This window comes from Tachyglossus aculeatus, chromosome X2 (genome assembly GCF_015852505.1).
Source record: "Tachyglossus aculeatus isolate mTacAcu1 chromosome X2, mTacAcu1.pri, whole genome shotgun sequence".
NCBI lineage: Eukaryota > Metazoa > Chordata > Mammalia > Monotremata > Tachyglossidae > Tachyglossus > Tachyglossus aculeatus.
In genome coordinates this window covers 7,632,787-7,656,598 of record NC_052100.1, presented here as the reverse complement: position 1 = coordinate 7,656,598, position 23,812 = coordinate 7,632,787, and the positions used below count along the sequence as shown (strand labels likewise).

General features: G+C 46.3%; 1 protein-coding gene across 1 annotated transcript in view; it reads left to right on the top strand.

The window, feature by feature from the left end:
- RAD54L2 (RAD54 like 2) overlaps positions 1 to 23,812 on the top strand; it is an 87,157-nt gene that overhangs the window by 39,999 nt on the left and 23,346 nt on the right. The window contains exons 3-8 of the mRNA XM_038770901.1: positions 13,904 to 14,102; positions 16,861 to 16,988; positions 17,979 to 18,113; positions 18,397 to 18,629; positions 19,338 to 19,520; positions 22,044 to 22,177. Coding sequence (XP_038626829.1) covers positions 13,904 to 14,102; positions 16,861 to 16,988; positions 17,979 to 18,113; positions 18,397 to 18,629; positions 19,338 to 19,520; positions 22,044 to 22,177 — 1,012 coding nt within the window. The remainder of the gene's footprint in view (positions 1 to 13,903; positions 14,103 to 16,860; positions 16,989 to 17,978; positions 18,114 to 18,396; positions 18,630 to 19,337; positions 19,521 to 22,043; positions 22,178 to 23,812) is intronic.

The following is a 23,812-nucleotide window of genomic DNA, read 5'->3' as shown; positions in this document are numbered from 1 at the left end:
TTGAATCCGTACCCCTTAAGCACTTTAATACTCATCTCAACCCCACAGCACTCAAGTACATACCCTTATTCTCTGTCACTTTCCCTATGTGTAATTTATTTTTACGTCTGTGTCCCCCTCTAGGCCGTAAACTCCTTGTGGGCAGGAATCATGTCTACTAACTCTGTTGTACTGTACTCTCCCAAGTGCTCTGCATACAATAAGTGCTCCATAAATACCATTCATTCAATTGTATTTATTGAGCATTGACTGATTTTATTCCAGCCTACTGTGTAGCAGGCCATGTGCTTTCCAGTGACCATGTTTTTTTCTCTAAAAGTGGACATGGCTTAGTGGATGGAGTACAGGCCTGGGAGTCAAAAGGACTTGGGTTCCAATCCCGCCTCTACCACTTGTCTGCTGTGTGACCTTGGGCAAGTCACGCCACTTATCTGGGCCTCAGTTGACTCATCTGTAAAATGGGGATTAAGACTGTGAGCCCTGCATGGGGCAGGGACAGTGTCCAACCTCATTATCCTGTATCTTCCCCAGTGCTTAGTACAGTTCCTGGCTTATAGTAAGCACTTACTAAATACCACAGTTATTATTAAGTGGCATAGGAAGAGGCAGTTGCTTTTTGAAGGTGTATGAATGCTTAGAGGTTATGGAAAACCAGAAGAAGCTTTCAAATACTTGTTCCCCAATTCCCAGTTTCACATTGGACGGTGCCTCTTCAGATTTTGCTGTAGTTAGCACTTCTTCAGGTCAAAGAAAGAGTAATTCATTGCTACCCAAAGTTATGTTTCCTGCCTACAAAGCCCAGAATCTCATTAACTGGTCTTGCCCCACCGTTTGGATTAAAAAAAAAAAGTAGCTAAATTTTCATTGGTGAATGGTAAAACAAACCTAAAGGGAATGGGACTATCAGCTGTTGTATTATACTCTCCCAAGTGCTTAGTACAGTGCTCCCCTCCTCTAGGCTATACGATCACTGTGGGCAGGGAATGTGTCTTATTGTATTCTACTCTCCCAAGCGCTTGGAACTTGGAACCCAGTAAGCGCTCAAAAAATACGATTGAATGAATGAATGCTCTGCACACAGTAAGTGCCCAATAAATACCACTGATTGGTCTTGGTTTTGACTGCACACTAAAGACTCCTGTGTATCTGCACTTCTGATTTTACTCTCTTAGCTCTGTCTTAAGTTGGTGAACAGTATGACAGCAATTTGTAGCATTATCACCGGTGCTCAAACTCTGCAACAAAAAAGAAAAGGAATTGCTTTTCCAGCTCTGCCCCTTTACCCTCTTTTTCTCTTTCCACCCCCTTATCCTTTTTCCCCTTCCCTCTGCAGTGTAGCAGAGGTTCTATGACTCCTGCTCCTGGCTTTCCTTTTGTCTGTTGAAACTTCCCCTGCCTAAGGCCCCAGTGCAGTTTGAATGGTTATGTAACGATTTATATTTTACTCCCAGGTTCCGCCACAAGTAGAAGTATATTGCAGGCTGGGTGAATGTGCTCAGACCTGCAGGGGTGCCAAGGGAAAGATCTCCTCCCCCTCTAGCTACCAAGCACACGCTTTTGCTTTCGTCCTTCTGCCTTGTGAAGCAATCCCCATCACCCACAGTGAGCCAAAGACTCACGTCCGGCTTGTGGATCCCCAGGTGACTTTAGAACAACTTTGGTGACCACCTCTTCTCAGCAGCTACATTGGGCTGCTAGTATGCACCCCTAAGCGGAGAGGGGGAAAACAAGAGAGTGGATTGACACCATTATTGTCACTGATTCCCAACTGAGTAGTAGGCAGGCATATTGAGTTAGTTGGTCAGTCATATGTATTGAGCGCTTTGTTGCAGAGCACTGTACTAAGCACTTGGGAGAGTACAACAGCACAGTAAACAGACACAATCCCTGCCCACAATGAGCTTACAGTCTAGAGGGAAAGAGTCGTAGAACAGTGACCCCACTCAGGCAGCATGGAGTCCTGGAGGAGCATTGGAGCTGGGTTAGATAAAAGCTGACCAGGTTGGATGCAGTCCCTGTCCCACATGGGGCTCACAGTCATTCATTCATTCATATTTATTGAGCGCTTTTGGTGTGCAGAGCATTGTACTAAGGGCTTGGAAAGTACAATTCAGCAACGCAAGAGAGAACAATCCCTGCCCACACTGAGCTTACAGTCTAGAAGGGGAGAGATAGACATCAAAGCAAGTAAACAGGCAGTTTACTTGTCTTAATCCGCATATTATAGATGTAGCAACTGAGGCACAGAGAAGTGGAGTGACTTGCCCAAGGTCTCACAAAAGTGCTTTCTTTCTATCTGGTATGTTGAGAGAAAGCAGTTTTCAGTTCCACAGTTGAGAGCAACTGCAACCGGTTGGATTCCTGGGTATTTGGTAAATTCTTTTCCACTGTCTATGTAAGTCCATTACCTATTGTGTTTGAAATGTACCTAGCCTGTGTTTGTGATGGTAGTCAGAGGTAATTGTTATCAGTGAACCGAACTACAACTAGGGTTGCAGTCTCAACAGATCAGGGATGCCAACTTCCACCATCTAAATCTGAAATCATTTAGCAAATTGAAAGGAATGGGATGGGTGAGGTTTTTTTTTAAGGACTTGATGTAGTTTTCATTGATGCCATTTGGCTCTGGCTTTCTTATTTGTTTTTCTCTTAACCATGGGTTTATTGGAGTCGAGTGCTTTCAAGACATTTAGGTAGAAAACAGACGGTATATTGTAAGATGCAGTCACCCGTCTAAATCCTATTTTGTAAATAAATCTTAGTGCAGCACAGTGCTTGCACTCTCTCTCTCTCTCTCTCTCTCTCTCTCTCTCTCTCTCTCTCTCTCTCTCTCTCTCTTCCCCCCCCCCCCCCATCCTGTTTCTCCAGAACCCCAACTTGTCTTGAGAACTATCAGGCAGATGAGAAGAATTGCTAAGGAAAATCAGTATCATGGGAGTGGGATTTTTGAGTGTCTGGAATGGGTTTGTTCTTGCTTAAAAATTAGCCACTTTTATATAGAAAGTGGTTTGTTGTTCTTTAGTGTTGTGTCCCCAGTTCTGTGTTTCTCTTTTCACTTCTGCCTGAGATTAAAGCCCTGAAACATAAACTCCTTACCATCAGCTCTAAAGCACTGTCACCTTGCCCCTTCCTACCATACCTCCCTGTTTTCCTACTACAATCCAGCCTGCACGCTTTGCTCCTCTAATGCCAACCTACTCACTGTACCTTGATCTCATCTATCTTGCCGTTGATCTCTCGCCCACGTCCTGCCTCTGGCCCAGAATGCCCTCCCTCTTCATATCTGACAGATGATCACTCTCCCCACCATCAAAACATTATTAAAAGCACATCTCCTCCAAGAGGCCTTCCCTGAGAAAGCTCTCATTTCTTCTGCGTCACCCTTGCACTTGGATTTGCTCCCTTTATTCTCCCAACCCTTCAGCCCCACAGCACCTCTGTCCACAACTGTAATTTATTTGTTTCTACTGATATCTGCCTCTTCCTCTAGACGGTAAGCTCTTTGTGGGCAAGGAACGTGCCTACCAATTCTGTTACATTGTACTCTCCCAAGCACTTAGTACAGTGCTCTGCACACAGAAAATGCTCAGTTAAATGATGGATGGGTTGACTGGAAGGGACATCCGCCGAAACCGCCAAAGAGTGCTCTGATTAGTCGTCCTTTTAAAAAAAAATTAAATCCTTTTCTGAAAATCTGCTGAATACAGTATGAAAGAGTACTTGCAAGCCAAGGAGAGTTTTCTATGAGAAGGATGGAGTCCCAAGAATAACAGGAGGTGACTGGCGTGGTGAAGTTGATTGTAGTTTTATAGCGGCCGAGGGGGTGTGTTCTGGGTGTGTGAGACGTGCACTTTGCCAGAGTGTTTGGCATCAGTACAGGGCTAATGAGGAAAGTCACTCGGGGTCCAGGTTCCTTTGGGCTCAGATGACTAGTTTTCCCCGTAACAGTAGAGCCTTTCTTCCTGAACTCCACAGCAGGGGCAGTGTCCTACCGGGCCCACAGTGTCACATAAGAGCATCTAGTTCTCTAATGCAGGAGTGGCATTCTCGCAGAACCCTGCTGTAAGGAAAACTGGAGTGGTATTGGTCACCCCATGTGCAGTGTGCCCGGCACACGGATGCAACCATTTCTTCTGATCCCGCATCGCACCGTATCCAGAAAGGCTCATGCCTTCGGAAGACGGTTCCCCTAATTCTGCCGTTATGCTCTAGCCAAAACACGTAGTGAAAACCATGTTCTGGCAGCACGGACTGTACCAACAAAGAACACTGGATTCCTTCAGGGACCATCTGTATCTTTCATCAGGGGAGGCCCTTCGGGCCATATGTAACACAGTCGACAACTCTGCCTAGAACTGCAAGTTCCAGCTCGAATCAGTCAAGGACATGGCAAACCGCTAAGGCCACAGGGGAGCCCCTTTGCATATTTGACTGAGGCTTGCGAGCATCTCCAGCCTTCCAGGCTCCAAGTCTAGAATTTAGGCTTCCTTGGCAGGACACTTTTGGAGAAGAGATAGACAAACCCTCACCTGGGACAAGCACAAGAAAAACTTCGTAGCTACCGGGCACATCCTTCATACACCCCCACCTCCTCCTTGGGCTGGTGATGTGGGTTCTTCATCCAGTCCAGCCACGCTAGAATTCATTCAATCGTTCGATCGTATTTATTGAGGACTTACTGTCTGCAGAGCACTGTACTAAGCTCTTGGGAAAGTGCAATGTAACAGTAAAATACATTTCCTGCCCACAACGAGCTTACAGTCTAGAGGGGGAGACAGACATTAGTATAAATAAATTACAGATATATACATAAGTGCTCTGGCCGGGGGTGGGGGTGTCAATTAAGGGAGGAAGTCAGGGTGACGCAGAAGGTAGTGGGAGATGAGGAAAGGAGGGTTTAGGTAGGGAAGGTCTCTTGGAGGAGATGTGCCTTCAGTGAGGCTTTGAAGGTGGGGGGAGAGTCAGATATGAGAAGGGAGGGCATTCCAGGCCAGAGGCAGGAAGTGGGCGAGAAGTCGGTGGCAAGATAGACGATATTGAGGTACAGTGAGAAGGTTAGCATTAGAAGTGAGAAGGTTCGGCAGCCTGCTTAAAGTAACAAATCCAGTTAAAAGCTGTGGAGGCTGAGCAAGAGTCCTCAAACTACTGCAGTCAGCAAGAGCCTTAGCAATGTCTTTAGCATCTAGCACCACACAGTCCATCTGCCAAGTCAAGCCTCTTTGCACCCCTGGACTTTCCCGATAATATTGGAGACTCCCGAACAGGTCCACTCTCGCTGAAAAACTCACTCTGCAAGATGGCCGTAGAAACCGGGCCTTTGAGCATTATCACTCAAAGTAGGTATTGAGCACCTACTTGTGCAGGGCACTGTAGAAGGCCCAAGGGAGCCTACAATAAAAATGGGCCACACAGTCTCTGCTCTTGAGGAATTTACAGTCTAATGTTGAAAGGGGAGAGAGATTCTATTCCCATTCCTCCTGGCCCTCCAGAAGTCAAGAGGCCCGAGGGCAACCTTAGCCCTCAGGGATCTGACTCTTCAGGTTGTAAAGGTCAAATTCCAGATTGCAACCCTGAGGGGGGAAAAAAATCCCCAAATTGCCATGGGAGACCAGCTGCTCTGTATGTGCTATTTAGAGGCACTCATTTGCACATCCCCATCCACCCTGAACCCCACAGATTCCCTCAGGTTTGGGACTGGCAAATCTTCTTGCCAATTTCACTCCCTGTCGTTTGGACTCAGACCAGCTATCCCCCAGAGTTTTCAAAAAGTGCCGAGAGGCCCCAGTTGTGTAACTGAGAAAGTGGAGTCTTCATGTCTTCCTCAATTTCTTCAAGAGCCTCGGGTAGAACAGGGACTCTGAAAGATCTGGCGATCCTCTACTGACCACAGCACTTAGCAAAGGGTTTGGCATGGAGTGAGCACCTAATAAAGAGCATCATTATTACTAGCTTGTCAAGTCCCTCCATGCTGCCTGACAGGAAAGATTTAGAGTATTCTATAACCTGCCCAGGTGTGGCCTGCCTGCTGAAATCCAACTGGTTCCATCCTTGGCCCTGTTGGACTTGTTATGACTACAGACTGAGGCCTGACCACATTATGGTCTAGCTTCCTGCTCTCCTGGTAAGCAGCCTCTTTGTTTTTTGTCAGTGAATCAGTTAGTGGTATTTGAGAACTTCTGGTGTACAGAGCACTGTACTAAGAGCTTGAGAAAGTACAATCCAGTAGAGTAGATAACGATCCCTCCCCACAAGGAGCTTACAGTCTACAGGGGGAGAAAGACGTTCAAGTAAATTCCAGATAGGGGAAATGGTAGAGTCTCCGCATCTAATAATAATTATGGTATTTGTTAAGCACTTACTGTGTGCCAGGCACTATACAGTGCTGTGGGGCTGGGGGGTGTATCAAAGTGCTTCAGTGGAACACAGCCAAGTATGCAGGCGATGCAGTGGGGAGGGAAGACAGGGGAAATGAGGGCTTAGTCAGGGAAGGCCTCTTGGGGGAGATAGGTTTTTAGAATAGCTTTGAAGGTGGAGAGAGAGCTGAACTGTCCGATGTGAAGAGGGGAGGAGTTCCAGGCCCAAGGGAGGAACATGGGCGAGGGGTCGGCGACGGCATATATGAGATGAAAGTTCAGAGAGGAGGTTGGCGCTAGAGGAGTGGAGTTCACAGGCGGGATTGTAGTAGATCAGTGAGGTAAGGTAGGAAGGAGTGCCGATTTAGTGCCTTAAAGCCTTTAAGCTGAAGCCCAAAGTAGGGAGATCACCTGGTGGATCTGCACATCTGGAAAGAATTCAAATTATGGCACCTAATCCTCATTTTTCACTCTTTTCTAGGTGACTGGTTCCATAGCTCTCATTTCTCAATTTCACCAAGAATCCAGCTTTTAAACTTCTCTTATAATAGTAACCACACCTATCATGCACCTGCTGAGTGCCATGCACTGTTCTAAACACTTGGGATGTACAAAACAGAGAAGTGACACATTTTGTGCCCACAAGGACCTTGTCTGAGCCATGGTGAATATATGAGAGTCTGTCCCTCTCCCTCTCCCTCTCCCTCTCCCTCTCCCTCTCCCTCTCCCTCTCCCTCTCCCTCTCCCTCTCCCTCTCCCTCTCCCTCTCCCTCTCCCTCTCCCTCTCCCTCTCCCTCTCCCTCTCCCTCTCCCTCTCCCTCTCCCTCTCCCTCTCCCTCTCCCTCTCCCTCTCCCTCTCCTCCCCACCCCCTGAAACACACACCACACCCGGCACTTACAGTTGTATTTATGGGGGTGATGTGACTGGAAAAAGGTGTTTTGACTTGGAATTCTTTTTGGGTGTCCTGGATAGGGGATAAAAATTATTGGTAATGACTGCTTGGTGCATAACAAATACTATTATTATTTTTTGTGTGTGCATTGGTGAGTGATAGGGGGGAAAAGGGCTTAATAATGGGTGGGCATTGGAAACTTTTTTATTTTCTACTTGAACATTTTGGCTTAAGCAACTGCCAGCCTTTCCTACTGGAGTGGTGGTGTTCTTTAAGTACGTTCCATGCAGAGACTATGTAAGAGAATTATGTAAGTGCTCTTTAGTATTGATGTAACACTGGTCGTCTTAGTCACAGGCAGTGGGATCTGGCCAATGTTAAAGCATTGACTATTTGGGGCCTGGCTCTATTTGCATAATTAGCAATTTGGAAGATAGATACAGACTGACCCCAGAGTTGGCATGTTGATGTTCTGATTTGCCCACAGCCCTTTAGGACTTATCTTTGCCACTCTTTGTAAAGCTTTTTTTCTACCCCCCCCCCCCCCCCACTAAGTGACAATAGTTCTCTTTTCCTCTCTTGGATGAAGCAACTTCACTTTGCAGGCTATTCAGCATGTCTCAAAATAAAAGAATTCAGAATGTGATGCTTTTAAATTTCCACTTGTACCAGCACTGGTGTAGTTGTGTTCCTCGCTGTTGCAGTACTTGACATGTCAGTCAATCATATTTATTGAGCACTGTGTGCAGAGCACTGCACTAAGCAGTTGGGAGAGTACAATATAACATAGTCTCTGCGCACAACGAGCTTATAGTCTAGAGGGGAGACAGACATTAATGTAAATAAAATTACACTTGTGATGCATTTTACAGCGATTGGTTGTGTTCCCATAGTGCATATCGGAAAAGTCCACCCAAACCGAAAGACAGGTTACTGGTTGGCAGCTCTGAATCCCTCCTTTTCTTTTTCCTCCCCTTGCCTAGGAGCTGGCTGCCGGGTGTTCTCCAATGGACTCCCCAGTCTTCACCGAGAGCCAGACTCAAAACTTACCTAACGTTCTGTGGCTCTCGTAGACGTGGAGATTGCGGATTTTGCCCGCAGTGTTCCGTGGTTAGTCTGGAGTGGAGGCAGAAGCTGGGCTACTCCTCACATCTCAGTCATCACGTTGCGTGTAGGTGGGTGGGGCTAAAGAGGATCCTGGAAGCCTTAAGTAGATAGAAGAATAGCTCTAGCTAGGACTTGAGGCAGACTAATAGGCAAATCATGTAGTGTAATCAGCAGGGTGATTCATCGCTGGATGCTCGCAGTAGCAGTTTACCCAGTGTGCAGAAGTGGTGGGAGTTAGATGACGTTTCCTCCAGTGGCCTCCCCCTTCCCCCAGCAGATTCTTTGTCAATAAGCACAGCCGGGTGAGTGAAGAGAAAAGGCTGGTAAACTCAATCTATCAGTGGTACTTATTGAGTACTTACTGTGTGCATAGCACTGTACTAAGTGCTTGCAAAATATTGTATAGTGGAGTTGGTAGACACGTTCCCTGCCTGCAAGGAGATTGGAGTCCAGAGGGGGAGACAGAAGTCAATATAAATTTCGGATTTTTACCAAAGTGCTGTGGGGCTGAAGGGTGAATATCAAGTGCTTAATGGGTGCAGATCCAAATTTATCTAATGATCATATGAAGAGGCGAGAATGAGTTGCATAGAAAGTTCCACCTAGGCATCTTGGAATAAATTCTGATAGTTTCAGACCCTTGTTGGGGGAGAAAAAAAAATGAGGGTGGGCTAGATAGGGCTTTATTGGGCTGTTCAATTTCAAGAGAATTCCCCCCCGGGTGTTGGTTGGGAGAGGAAACTGGGGTTAAGCCAAATGAGGAAAAGGAAGACGAACTAAGTACTGAGATTGGAGGTAAGCCCTAACAGCACTTAGCTTAGTTTCTGTTTTGAAAGAGACTGGCAGCCCCATTGCAAATGTCGGTGTATCCATGAGAAGTGGCTTGGCCTAGTGGATAAAGCACAGGCCTGGGAGTCAGAATAATAATGATAATAATTGTGATACTTTTTAAGCGCTTAATATGTGCCAGGCACTGTACTAAGTGCTGGGGTAGATACAAGATAATCAGGTTGTACACAGTCCCTGTCCTATATAGGGCCCACAGTCTTAATCCCCATTTTACAGATGAGGGAACAGAGACGTGAAGTGCCCAAGGTCACCCAGCAGACAAGTGACAGAGCCGGAATTAGAACCCAGGTCCTTCCAACTCCCAGGCGTGGGCTCTATCCAATAGACCCCACTGCTTCCCGGAAAGACGAGGTTTCTGATCCTGGTCATGCTTGCTTAGTACAGTGCTTTGCACATACTAAGCACTTAACAAATGCCATTATTATTATTGTCTGTTGTGTGACCTTGGGCAAGTCACTTAACTTCTCTTTGCCTGTTTCCTCATCTGAAAAATGGGATTAAGACTGAGCAACCCATGTAAGGCTATGTATAACCTGATTAGCTTGTACCTATCCCTGCTCTTTGTACAGTGTACGGCACATAGTAAGTGCTTAACAAATATCATTTTAAAAAAAAGACACCTTCTCTCTGAGAAGCCAAGTGTCTGCTCCTCCAGACAGCTGTAGAGTGAAAAGGAGAGTTCTCCTGGCCTTCACTTTGGCTTTCAGGAAGAGGGATTCATGTAACTGGTGTTAGTTGGGACAAGCTGTCTGTTGTCTTATGTAACTATTACATAAGTATTAGCTCTTGTTAGAGCTAAGTGGGAGGGGCATGGAATGGTGAGTCTCCTGAACGGATGACTGACTAATTTATTTAGTAATTTATTTTAGGAAAAGAACCTTTTTGTTGCATTTTCGATGAAAGCTGCTGGTGGGGGTTGATTTTTGGAGCATGGTGGTCACAGTATAAAAAGATTGGAAAATGATTTCTCAGAAGTTGTGCAGTTCTAGTTATTCAGCATGGACTCAAACATAGGCAGTTGTATTTATTGAGTGCTTACTGTGTACAGAGCTCTGTACTCGGCACTTGGGACAGTACAGTAGAACAGAGTTGGTACACATGTTCCCTGCCCACAAGGAGCTTACACCTTCGACAGAGATTCTGGGAAATCAAGGGTAATGGGACGGGATTGTAAAGATTCCCTGCAGGGGAAGCAGCGTGGCCTAGTGGAAAGAGCACAGGTCTGGGTGTCAGAGGACTTGGATTCTAATCCCAGCTCCACCACTTGCCTGCTGTGGGAGATTAAACAAATCACCTGCCTCAGTTTCCTCTTTGGTCAAATGGGGATTCAATACCTGTTCTCCCTCCCTCATAGACTGTGAGCCCCGTATGAGTCTGTGATTGGGTCCAATTGGTTTACTTTGTATCTACCACAGTGCTTGGCACACAGTAAGTGCTTAACAAATACCACAACTATTATTATTCTTCCTCTAGGCCCAGGAAAACCTAAGATGGGGTATGGTTAGCCCTGTGAGAGGCCTTAAGGCTTTGCAGTGTAACTAATCTTGTTTAATGATGTTGTTTCAGAGAGACCTCGATAAGATCAGCTCCTTGCTTTGTCCAGGAATGAAGGATCCACTCCTTGCAAAGTTTGTTGGCTTTTATATTGGTGGGAGGTTAACATAAGATCCCTGCATTCATAAGTCAGTGCCAATTTTTGTTTTAAAACAGTTGCCTTTTGCCCTGAAACTAATAAACCTGCTGCATTAGCCTTTTCTTCTGAAATTCTGGGACAGACCGAATAGCTGAGTGGCATACTGGACTCCCAGTGTTCAAAGAGTGCACATTCTTTCCTGCTACACCTCCTCCTGAATTTGCCCTAGCCAAGTCTGCCCCAGATCCATCCCCCCGGGGGAGAGGGAGTGAGAGAAAATTGAGGGTAGACAAGACAAAGAATTGCTGATAGCATCTCACAGCGTAGGGGGGGGTCTTGTGATGAAAGGACTAAATCAGCAGCAGCCTTCAACGATCCCCTCCTTTATGCACAGCACCCAATTAGGCAGCGAGAAAACCAGCCAGTAGAAGTCAAAGATGGAATCTAGGTCTTGGAGGAGCTTACTTTCTCCTCCTCTCCCAATTCCTTTGCACAAAAAGGAACATTTAAAAGCAAAGGTATGATTTAGCTCATCTATAATTGCTGTTGGGGGCCTTAAGGTCTTGACAGGCTGACAAGAAAGGAGTCAGGCCTTTGGCTCTGGAAGAAGCACTGCCTCAGTGATAGAAAGAAAAGTTTATTTTTTTTCCTGCCCAGAAACGAGATTAATCCACACTTGAATGAGAGGAGCAACGTGGCCTAGTGGAAAGAGCCCGGACCTGGGTTCTAATCCTGGCTCTGCCACTTACCTGCTGTGTGACCTTGGACAAGTCACTTCACTTTTCTCTGCTTCATTTCCCTCATCTGCAAAACAGGGATTCAGTCCCTGTTCTCCCTCCTACTTAGACTGTGAGCCCCACGCGGCACCTGATGTTCTTGTATCTATACCAGTGCTTAGTACAGTCCTTGGCCCAGAGTAAATGCTTAACAGAGATCCCAATTATTAATTATTATTAGATATTAAGACTTTATGGAGTCCGTAGCTATGGAGAGTGCTGAGTGACAGAAGCTTTCTCCACTCTACAGGCCGCTTCCTTCCAGCAAAGAGTTAGCCTCTTGCTACTCTGGAGGAGATTCATTCATTCATTCATTCAATCGTATTTATTGAGCACTTACTGTGTGCAGAGCACTGTACTAAGCACTTGGGAAGTACAAGTTGGCAACATATAGAGACGGTCCCTACCCAACAGTGGGCTCACAGCCTAGAAGGGGGAGACAGAGAACAAAACAAAACATATTAACAAAATAAAATAATTAGAATAAATATGTACAAATAGAGTAATAAATGCATACAAACATATATACATATATACAGGTGCTGTGGGGAGGGGAAAGAGGTAAGGCAGGAGGGGTGGGGGGGGAGGAGGGGGCTCAGTCTGGTAAGGCCTTCTGGAGGAGGTGAGCTCTCAGTAGGGCCTTAAAGGGAGGAAGAGAGCTAGCTTGGCGGATGTGCGGAGGGAGGGCATTCCAGGCCAGGGGGATGATGTGAGCCGGGGGTTGACGGCGGGACAGGCGAGAACGAGGCACAGTGAGGAGATTAGCGGCAGAGGAGCGGAGGGTGCGGGCTGGGCTGTAGAAGGAGAGAAGGGAGGTGAGGTAGGAGGGGGCGAGGTGATGGAGAGCCTTGAAGCCCAGGGTGAGGAGTTTATGCCTGATGCAAAGGTTGATTGGTAGCCACTGGAGATTTTTGAGGAGGGGAGTAACATGCCCAGAGCGTTTCTGGACAAAGACAATCCGGGCAGCGATGTGAAGTATGGATTGAAGTGGGGAGAGACAGGACGATGGGAGATCGGAGAGGAGGCTGATACAGTAATCCAGACAGGATAGGATGAGAGCTTGAACGAGCAGGGTAGCGGTTTGGATGGAGAGGAAAGGGTGGATCTTGGCAATGTTGCGGAGGTGAGACCGGCAGGTTTTGGTGACGGCTTGGATGTGAGGGGTGAACGAGAGAGCGGAGTAGAGGATGACACCAAGGTTGCGGGCTTGTGAGATGGGAAGGATGGTAGTGCTGTCCCAACAATGAGATAAGTGACATTGAAAATATCAAGGGACAGAGTGCCCCTGCTCCTGGCAGTTGATATTTGAGGCCAAAGTCGCCGGCTGGTTTTCCGAGTGGATGGTGTCTGGCAGCCTCTAGTGGTGCCTGGATGCAAAGGTGATCCAAGGATAAAAATCTATGGACCCATTGTTGTCCTTCCCTTAGGCACTTTTGTAGCCTTTGGACATCTTGCTGATAATGATGTAGCAACCAATCGATCAGTGGTATTTATTGATTGCTTACTATGTGCAGAGCACTGTACTAAGCTCTTGGGAGAGTAGAGTACAGCAGAGTTGGTAGTCACATTCCTTGCCCCCAACTAGCTTAACAGAAATACCTGGCCCTGTCTTTGTCATTGCCCCAGTGGTGCTTAGACTCTCCCCCAAAGTCCCAGCCCAGTCTTTCTGCCTTCTCATCCCTTCTGCTCTTCCTCCTCGTCATCTGAATTTGCTCTCACTCTGACTGACTTTTGCCCCTTCCATGGCTTAGCCTTCCCAGCCAATCCCTGCCCGAGAGCCATCGCTGAGCCAGTCAGAGCACTTTGCAGGGATCCAGAGAGACATTTGTTTTTAATATGAATTGAGATGGAGTGTCAGATTTGGTACAGGCAGTGTTTCAGAAGCTGCACCGAGGCGATGAAAAACAGTCCGTATGTACTAAGTGCTTATGTGCTAATGAACCATTTGGAATTGAGGGATGAAGTGGGGACAGGTGTCGTGCTCTCCATTTTATCGATAAGGTCATGGTTGCATTCATCGAGGGCTTACGACATGCAAAGCACCACACCGAGCGCTGGGAAGAATGCTGGGATGTTGATTTGGGCCCAGCACCTGGTCCATCTGGATCAACAGTCTAAAGCGGGGAGGTCTGTGCTCTTGCAGGGCAAGTCACATTAGAATCCAATCTGATTCCTTCTCCGCTCAGCTCCCACCGCCGTTGTGAGATTCGCACAGCCTGGAAGAATGGCTTGCTCTGAGTAATCCTTGGGTAGAGGCTGATTCCTCAATGTTCGGCTGCTCTGTCTCTCCAGACCAATCCCAGGAAGGTGTTTATGGCACTGAACACATCCACCCTGGAGAAGATGGGGAATGGCAACGCTCCACTTCAACTACCTCATCTCAGAGTGAGCAGGCAGAGCGACTAGGGAAGAACCAGCGCAAGAGCCTGACCTCTGAGGACACAAAAAAGAAGAGGGCTCAGAAACCTTCCCACATGAGGAGGAACATAAGGTAAGTAGGACAAGGTGCATAGCAAGAGAAAGGGGGTTAATTACACAGGACGGATGTCAGTCGATCGATCAGTGGCATTTATTGAGCACTCACTGTGTGGAGAGCCCTGGACCAAGTGCATGGGGATGTCCATTACCCCACAGTTGGTAGACACAATCCCTGCGCACAAGGAGCTTTCAGTCTAGAGGGGAAGCTTATGGACTCCAGGCTAGGCATTCTGTCCACTGAACAGACACATTGAATTCTCCCAGCTGATATGCCCTTCGGGCATTTGGTGTTCAACCCACCCTCAGCCCCACAGGGTTTACGTTCACATCTATAAATTATTTATATTCATTCCTGCCTCCCCTTCTAGGCTGTAAACTCATTTTGGGCAGGGAACGTGTCTACAACTCTCTTCTGTTGCACTCAAGTGCTTAGTACAGTGCTGTGCACTCAATAAGTGCTCAATAAATATCATCAATTGATACGGCCAGCAGCGTTTGTGGTTGCTTTTTTTTCCTAGCAACGTGCCAGGAGATGTTCTAACTGCTTGCTCAGTCTGTGCCCCAATGAGTAACATATCCCTTCTCTACCCTACTGTCAGAAAGTTCAGAGATCAAGTGATTTGTTTTTAGTGTCAGAGTCTGAGTTTAGGCCATGGAATGTGGGCACATTCCCACATTAAGCCAAGGAACAACAGGTAGGGAAGGCTCTGAGTCTAAATCTAAATCCCTCCTCCTGTCTCAGGAGAGGAAACGGGGAAATTGTGAGGATGCTGAGACTGTCTTTACACTGGTGAATCCTAGTCCAAAAGGTTAATGTGGAAATTAATATTTTTTTATTTTCACGCACGCACACACACACCACACCACACCTCCCCCCCCTAAACATTACAAATGGGTCTTAACACAATCATTTATACAAAGAATGAAATTTTGGCCATGTAAGCATGGCAGAGAAGCACATGGCCCACTGAAAAGAGTACCGGAGTGAAGGTCAGGAGACATGGCTTCTAACCCCAGTTCTTCCACTTACCTGCTGTGTGATCTTGGTTAAGTCACTTAACTTCCCCAGGCCTCAACTTCCTTAATCTATAAAATGATGATTCAATCTCCATTTTCCCTCCCCTTTAGACTGTGAAGGGGAAGGGAACTGTGTCTGATTTGAGTAACTAAAGAGGCAGACAAAGAAGCAGCATGGCCTAGTGGAAAGAGCCCAGGTCTCGGAGTCAAAAGGACCTGGGTTCTAATCCCGGCTCTGCCAATTGCTTGCTCTGTGACCTTGAGCAACTCACTTCTCTCTGTTTCCTCAAGTGTAAAATGGGGATTAATACCTGCTCTCCCTTCTACTTACTGTGAACCTCCATGTGGGACAGGGACTGTGTCCGAACTAATTAATCTGTACCTACCCTAGTGCTTAGAACAGTGTTTGATGCATAGTAAGCACTTGAAAACCTACAAAAACTAAATTGCTTAATCTGGGAGTGTAGTCAGAGGCTGCTGTATCATTCTTGGTACGTTCATGTGAAGCTGGAATAGTTCAGTTGCGTCACGCACCCGATTCAGCTGCAGAAGCCCCCCCAGAGTTGCCCCCGGTGCCGCCTGTGGCAAAGATGAACGCTTTGGGAATGTGAATGACTCATAAATTGGGGGAGAAAGTTTAGTTACAGAATTTTGGAATGTTGTTGGTTGGCACATTCCCAGCGAGTCCAGAGCTATGCTTCTGTATCTTTCCAGGTAACAAATGTCAGGAGACTGTTTCCTTTCAGAAGACTGAATCAGACTCCAGCTGTGACTAGTACTCGCAGCTCCTCTCCTGAACTGTGCTACTTAGCTCCACAGCCTAAGCAGTTCCGCATTCTATTGGATGCCAACATGGAGAGCTTTTAAAATATGGAATAATAGTAGAAAACAAATCCTGTGAAAGAGAGCCCCATTTTGATGAATTGCTGATACCCAAGTTAGGAGTGTAGACCTCCCTAATAAGAGCAGTTGGTGTGACAAGCATCTTAAATTGTGGCTTTTCCTCTTGGTAGTTCCCATCTCATTCTTTAATAGTAATTTGTAATTGTATTTGTTAAGCACTTACTCTGTGTCAGGTACTGTATTAAGCGCTGGAGTAAGTACAAACTAATCCGGTTGGACACAGTCCCTGTCCCACATGGGGCTCACAATCTTAATCCTCATTTGACAGATGAGGTAACTAAGGCATAGAGCAGTGCAATGACTTGCCCAAGGTCACACAGCGGACAAGTGGCGGAGCCAGGATTGGAACCCAGGTCCTTCTGACTCTCAGGCCTGTACTCTATCCACCAGGCCACACTACTTCTCTGATAACTCTTAGTATAGCTATTTTAACTTTACTTACTCCCTCATAACTACAGTAGAGTATCTGTAGTGTCTTCTAGTCCCTTGTTCCTTCTGGAGCCCCTAACAGCCATTTCCCCATTTGGGTTTTGTTGTGAAGTTGCCAGAGTCAGAATCTCAGGGAACCAGTGTGGCCCTAGTGGGTGCGGAAGATTGAGGACCCAGGTTCTAATCCCAGCTGCGCCACTTGCCTGCTGCGTGACCTTGGGCAAGTCATTTCACCTCTCTGTGTCTGTTTCCTCAACTCCCTCCTACTTAGACTGTGAACCCTTTGTGTGTCCTGCTGGATTTTGATCTAGCTCAGCACTTAGAGCAGTGCTCGATACCTAGTGAGCGCTTAATGAATACCATTTCAAAAAAAAAAGAATCTAAGAATGTAATAAGAACAAAACTCCTGTTCGGATGTTTAGAAAGCTGCTTCGGGAGGATCAGCTGGAGGCAGTTACTAAGGCCGCCCAACTGGAAGAGTTGGAGAGAAGGAAGCGACTGGAGCAGCAGCGAAAAGACTACCCGATCCCCATTCCCCCTGTACCACTAGGTAAGCAGACAGAGCAGGCCTCTGAAGTGGGTGTGGTTGCACACTGAAATAACCCCGGATAGAACTGGGGCCTAGGGGAAGATCCATCAGCTACTGCAGAGGTAGAAAGGATTTGCACATGGTCCTGAAGGGGAGGGGGAGAGGTCTTAGTTAACAGTCATCTGGGGAATCGGCTTCAGACAGAAACGGGCCTGCCAAGCTGCTCTGGCCAGTTCATCTGTCTCTCTCTTACAGGCAGCAATTTTTCCGTTTCAACAACCGAGACAGATAAAATATTCTTTCAAATTCAGTTATTTATTGAGCACTTCTTGGGTGTGTGGTACCGCCTTTAAGTGCTTGGAAGAGTATGGCAGAAGCAAAGGCACACTTTCTGCCCTCCAAGAGCTTGCAAGCCAAGGGGGTGGCAGGGCGAGGCATGGAGGGGGAGCAGAAGATAAGCAGACAAATGATTTCCAGATCAGCAGAATTGTTCCTTTAAATTAAAGTTCCCTCTCTTTTTCTCTAGTTCTTCATCTCATTCAGTGGCCTGGCTATCTGGAGGGATTAATGTGGCTGCTTGAGGGGAATTTCACACCCGGAAAGAGAATCTCTACAAAGAGAGATTAATCCTTATCTGTAAAATGGGGATTAGTGCTGGGAACCCCATGTGGGGCATGGACCATATCCAACCTGATGCACGTGTATCTACCCCAGTGCTTAGTACAGTGCCTGGTACATAGTAAAAGCTTAACAAATACCAAAAAAAAAAAAAAGAGAGAGAGAGAGGCATCATAAAAAGTCTCCTCCATCTTGAGTGTGACTCTGTTTTGGGGTATTGGCTCAGGTCTTATAAGAAGCCCTCATGGGGAGGCTGGCTTAATGGAAATTAAACTAGCCAATGGAGGGCTAAGGAAAGAGAGTTGTAAATACAGAGTATTTTGGAGAAGTGGGTGTGAGTTGGCTGTTTTCCTAGCTTCCTTCTCCATCCCCTCTTGTTTATTTCTTTTGCAGAAGACATTGTATTAAGAACAGGTGATACTCCTCAGCTGCCCCCTCAGGTCTTAGCCCAGGAAGTGATCTGCTTGGACAGCACCAGCAGTGGTAGTGAGGATGATACAAAGGGAGTACTTCATAACATGAAAGATGGTAAGAAACCTAACTTTTGGTCCTCCTCCTCCATGGGGTAATGTTTCCAAGTTTAAAGGTTCCCTGAGCCCTCACCCGGTTTGGGGCCAACTTGATGAACTTCCCACGTCCCCTTGAAAAAGGTCATCGTAGCTTGTGTGTGGCATGGGGAGGTGGAGGAAGATACAAATTAGGACTCTGGGAGATGGTGACAGGTTTGGGCCCTTGACATGTTTTTGCCCCCCAGTGTACTTCAGATGATAAGTAATAAAGTCTCTCTCCTTGTTCCTTCTGGGTGCCTTAGAGGTGATTGAACTCAGCTCAGGAGAGGACGAAGCTCTTCAGATCGTGGACAGCAGTGATTCTGCCAATGAGGGGGAAGATGAGGTGGCTGAGGAGAGCAGTGGATCACATGTGAACGATGCCTTAAACCAGTCTGATGCTTTGGGACAGGTCATTGTCAATATCAACCATCCCCCCAATGAGGAGAATATCTTCCTGGCGCCTCAACTAGCAAGAGCAGTGAAACCTCATCAGGTACAGGGAGTCTGGGAGCTACTGGCAAACCTCTTCTCTCCTCCCAGGCCTCTCTCAGTTTGTGGCAGTAGAGTAAATGCTAAAGACAAAGTCCTCCCTCCTGGTCCCTGAGTATCTGGGGAGAGGTCGCCAGCAGGCTTCCTTGACTGGCTGTCGCCACCCTCCTATCTCTCCTTCCCTGGTTGCTGTTTCTGCTGTCCCCAAGGCTCCTTTGCTATTTGATGGGGTCATTAAAGCAGGTATCATCACAATCAGTGAGAAACTTACTAACCACCATGTGCCAATAAGAAACTGATTCAGAAGGCCTGGTCCATGTCGTCTAGCTCTTGCTCTGCAGTAGCAACCGAGATAGCTTTTTGGAGGGATGAAGTTCGAAGAAAGAATTGTGGGTTTTGACTTGCTACCTTGGGGTTTCCGAATCCTGTTGTTCCCAAATCCATTAAGTTGGACTTAAGGCTCCTGGCTGAGGTACTTATTATTAGAAGTCTTACTCTTCAGCCAAAACTCTAATCTAGTAACAAATGCTGTACCCTGCCCCCCCACCACACACACACAAAGCATCAAGTTTTTTTCCAGAATTACTTTGTTGATGATACTTGCCCTTCTGATAACACGATGGAGAATATCTGAAACTTCTTGCTTAGGGACAAAAGTATTCTGACCCTGTGTCAATCTCTGATCTCCCCCACCCCCCCAACTCCCTGTTAGATTGGCGGCATCCGGTTCCTGTACGACAACCTGGTGGAGTCACTAGAAAGATTTAAAACCAGCAGTGGTTTTGGTTGCATTTTGGCTCACAGCATGGGCCTAGGCAAAACTCTGCAGGTGATCTCCTTTTTGGATGTCCTCTTCCGACACACAGAAGCCAAGACTGTCCTTGCGATTGTACCGGTAAGAAGCCTAGGCTGGACATCAAGTTTTGTTAACTCGGCGTTATGAAGGGTTGCTGAGGGGGCTTACTTGCTGTGGGAACTGAATCGCCTCCCTTTCCTCCCCTTTTTAATTTTCTCCTCGGCAAAGCCTTAGCATTTATAATCCCCTAGTGAGATCAGTCAATCAGTGGTATTTATTGAGCTCTGCACGAAGCCCTTGGGAGAGTACAGTAGAGCAAGTAGACACGACCCCTGACCTCAAGGAGCTTACGATCTAGTGGAGGAGGAAGACATTAAGATAAATTACAGGTTGGGGAAGCTGCAGAGCATAAAGATATATACCTAAGTGCTGAGGGGTTGGGGGGAGAGACCTAAGTGCTTTCGGGGCACGGACTCAAGCGCACGGGGGACTCAATAAGAAGGAAAGACTGCCTTTTGGGTTTTTTGGGGTTTTTTTTAAAAAGACATGCTTCCTCCCCTTAGAGTTTATAGTTAAATGGGGGAGACAGAAAGACACACATTGTATCCGTACAGTGGAAGCAAAAGGAAAAGTACACAGTTGGCATCTGCAAAAGTTTGAAATCCTGTCGGTCCATCCTTCACAACTCTAGAATCTGCCTGTTCCTCTACATCCACACTACTACCACACTGATCCAGGCACTTAACATTTCCTGCTGTGAGCCTCCCTGCATCCTGTCTCCAGACCAAACCATACTTCACTCTGCTGCCCGGATTGGTTTCCTGAAAAACCATTCAGTGCATATCTCCCCACTCAGAAATCTCCAGTGGTTGCCTATCCACCTCTACATCAAACACTAACCCTTTTCCACCAGTTTTAAGGTAGTCAGCCCTCTCCCTCAAACCTTACTTACCTCATCGATCTACTCCAACCCAACCCGCACACTCCACACATCTAATGCCAACCTACTCTCTGTAGCTCAATTTTGTCTGTTCTGCCGCCAAGCCCTTGCCTATGTCATTCCTGTGGTCCGGAACTCCATCCCCCTTCATATGTGTCAGTCCACTCTCCTCATCTTTGAAACCTTCCTAAAAACCACATTTCCTCCAAGAGGCCTCCCCTGACTAAGCCCTCATTTTTCCCCTATCTGCCCTCCCCTCTGAGTTGACTATGCATTTGGCTGTGTATCCTGTAAGCACCTTGATACCCCAGCCCCACAACACTTATGTCCATATCCTCGTATTCTGCCATTTCCCTTCTTTGTAATTCATTTTAATATCTGTCTTCCCCTCTGGACTGCAAGCTCCTCTTGGACCCTGTTAGAGCACTCTGTATACAGTAAGTGCCCAGTAAATACCATAGATCAGTAGATTGATAAAAGATTAACTGGAAGAAATTGACAAATTTGAGGGCTTACGTAGTTGTTGGAATAAGATTGCGGCCGGGGGGTGGGGGGGGGGTTCAGGCGGGCTTTAAAGGATGGGGATGTGTAGGGAGGGTCTGGCAGAGTTGGAAAGGGAGGGGGTGTGCCTAGCAGAGAAAAAGGAGTGAGCACTGCTCTAAAGGCTCTAAAAAATAAACATGATTTCTGCTACGCCCACCCACGATGTGTTTTCTATACTATTATTTAATTTCTTTTTTTATCATTTTTTGCGTAGAGGTACTTCACCATAGGCAGCACTACCATCATTCCTTTCTCACAGGCCTGTAACCTTGGCATTATCCTGGACTTCTCTCTCTCATTCAACCCACATATTCAGTCTATCACTAAATCCTGTCGATTCAACCTTCACAACATTGCTAAAATCCACCCCCTTCCTCTCCATCCAGAATGCTACCACATTAATCCAAGCACTTATCCTATCCTGCCTCAGTTACTGTATCAGCCTCCCTGCCTCCTGTCTCTCCTCACTCCAGTCCATATTTCACTCTGATGGCTGGATCATTTTTCTACAAAAACGTTCAGGCCGTGTTTCCCCACTCCTCAAGCACCTCCAGTGGATGCCCACCCACCTCTGCATCAAACTGAGACTCCTTACCATCGGCTTTAAAGCACTCAATCACCTTGCCCCCTGCCTACCTCACCTTGCTACTCTCCGCCCACAACCCATCCCACACACTTTGCTCCTCTAATGCCAACCTACTCACTGTACCCTGATCATGTCTATCTCACCCCCGACCTCTCTTCCATATCCAGCTTCTGACCCCGAATGCCCTCCTTCTTCATAGCAGACAGACAATTACTCTCCCCCGCCTTCAAGGCCTCCTCCAAGAAGCCTTCCCTGAACTAAGCCCTCATTTCCTTTTCTCCCACTTCCTTCTGTGTTGCCTTGATTTGCTCCCTTCATTAACATGCCCTGCCACCCCACAGCACTTACGCACGTATCTATAATTTACATTAATGTCCGTCTCCCCCTTTAGACTGCAAGCTTGTTGTGGGTAGGGAATGTGTCTATCGTGTTATTGTACTTTCCCAAGTGCTTAGTACAATGCTCTGCACACAGTAAGTGCTCAATAAATATAATTGAATGATCTTTGGCCTAATTTCTGAAAGCCTTCTTATCTGGAATTGCTCTTTGGCAGGTGAACACCCTCCAGAACTGGCTTGCAGAGTTCAATATGTGGCTACCTGCGCCTGAAGCACTTCCTCCAGACAACAAGTCTGAAATCATGCAGCCACGCTTCTTCAAAGTACACATCCTGAATGATGAACACAAGTGCGTTTCCTTTTTTTCTCTCAGTTATTTTCTTTCCCAGATTTGGATTTATATTGCCCCAGAATACCCTACTTGTCTCAGCCTCCCAGATTTCCCTCTGAATTTTTTCCTACAAATTTTGCTGCCTTCCTTCAATTCCTTACGTAATTTCCACATAAAGGGAGAAATGTGACTTTGGGGGTGAATGTCAACCTTTTATTGTAAGTGTGATTTTTTTTTTTTCCCCCTATCAATTTTTTTTTTAATTCTTTTCCCTCTCCCCTTCTGTAACTGTGGGGCAGCAATTCCAGACTTAAAACATTGTTCCTCATTCAGACCTTTCCAAAAATGTCAATTCACTCTGTGCCTAAAATCTAGAAATAGTCAATGAGAGAGAGAGAAATTGTGAACAAAAAAAATGTATTTCTGCACCTATTTCTTCCTCACGTGGTCCATCATGATTAAAACCAAACTTTGACCCCCTCTACCTTTTTAAAACCATTTTTTCCATTTATTTATGCTTTTCATTTCTCGTGTCATGGACAGTGAAGTTTGATTTGTTCATTCGCTTTTTAGCCCTCAACTGCCTTTAAACTTGAATTCCAAAGCTCTTAGGACTGGTCTTACTCCACTTGCCCACAGAACAAGTAAACCCTATTTGTATTGAAATTCTTTACATTGGATTTTTTTGTTGTTGTTATTTAAGTGCTTACTATGTGCCAGGCACTGTACTAAGTGCTGGGGTAGACACAACCTAATCAGATTGGATATGGTCCGTGTCCCACATGGGGTTCACAGTCATAATCCCCATTTTACAGGTTAGGTGACTGAGGCCCAGAAAAGTGAAGTAATTTATGCCCAAGGTCACACAGCAGACAAATGGCGGAGCTGGGATTAGAACCTAGGTCCTTATGATTCTCAGGCCTGTGCTGTATCTACTAGGCCACACTGTTTCAGTTGTTACTGCCTTTTTTAGTAGCCAGGTTTCAAATACTTTTGCTAAAAAAAAAACCCAAAAACGAAAGCTAAATATGATATAACAAGTGGTGCTTCTTTTAAAGTAGTTAGGCCAAGTTTCTACTCTAGAGAAGCCTGCTTAGGGCTTCTATTAAATGCCCCAATGACTTGCCTGTCCTGCTCTCTCTTTCAACATTGCTTTGGTGTTGGAACTGCGTTCTATTATTCAGTGAATGAGCAGCCATCAAGATCTGGTGGGTTTTTTCCCATTTTGTGGATTATCTGGGACCGTAGTACCATAGAGTTGGCAGGAGAAAGAAAAGGAGACGAAATTCATTTGTCAGTCAGCAATTCTATGAACTAGCTCTGGTTTTTTAAAAAAAAAAAGCTTGATGGGGGAAAGAGATTGAAATTATTGGCTGACATGAAATTTGGAGATTTATTGGCATTTGAATTATCCATGCTCCTTTGTTCCTTATAACTGTTGAAAAGTTGGCTGTGTGAAATTCCTCGTCACCTGGTCAGTGATACTGTTTTATCCATGACCAGCTTGCTCTAGGTGTACTTTTCTTTATCAGCTCGCTTTAGGTGTACTTCCTTTTCTATTGGGGTTGCTTTCTGCATACTGGCCAAGTTGGAAAAGTGAATTCCCAAGGACTATGATGAAGTTAATGCTTTAGAAGGTGTGGGTGAAAAGTT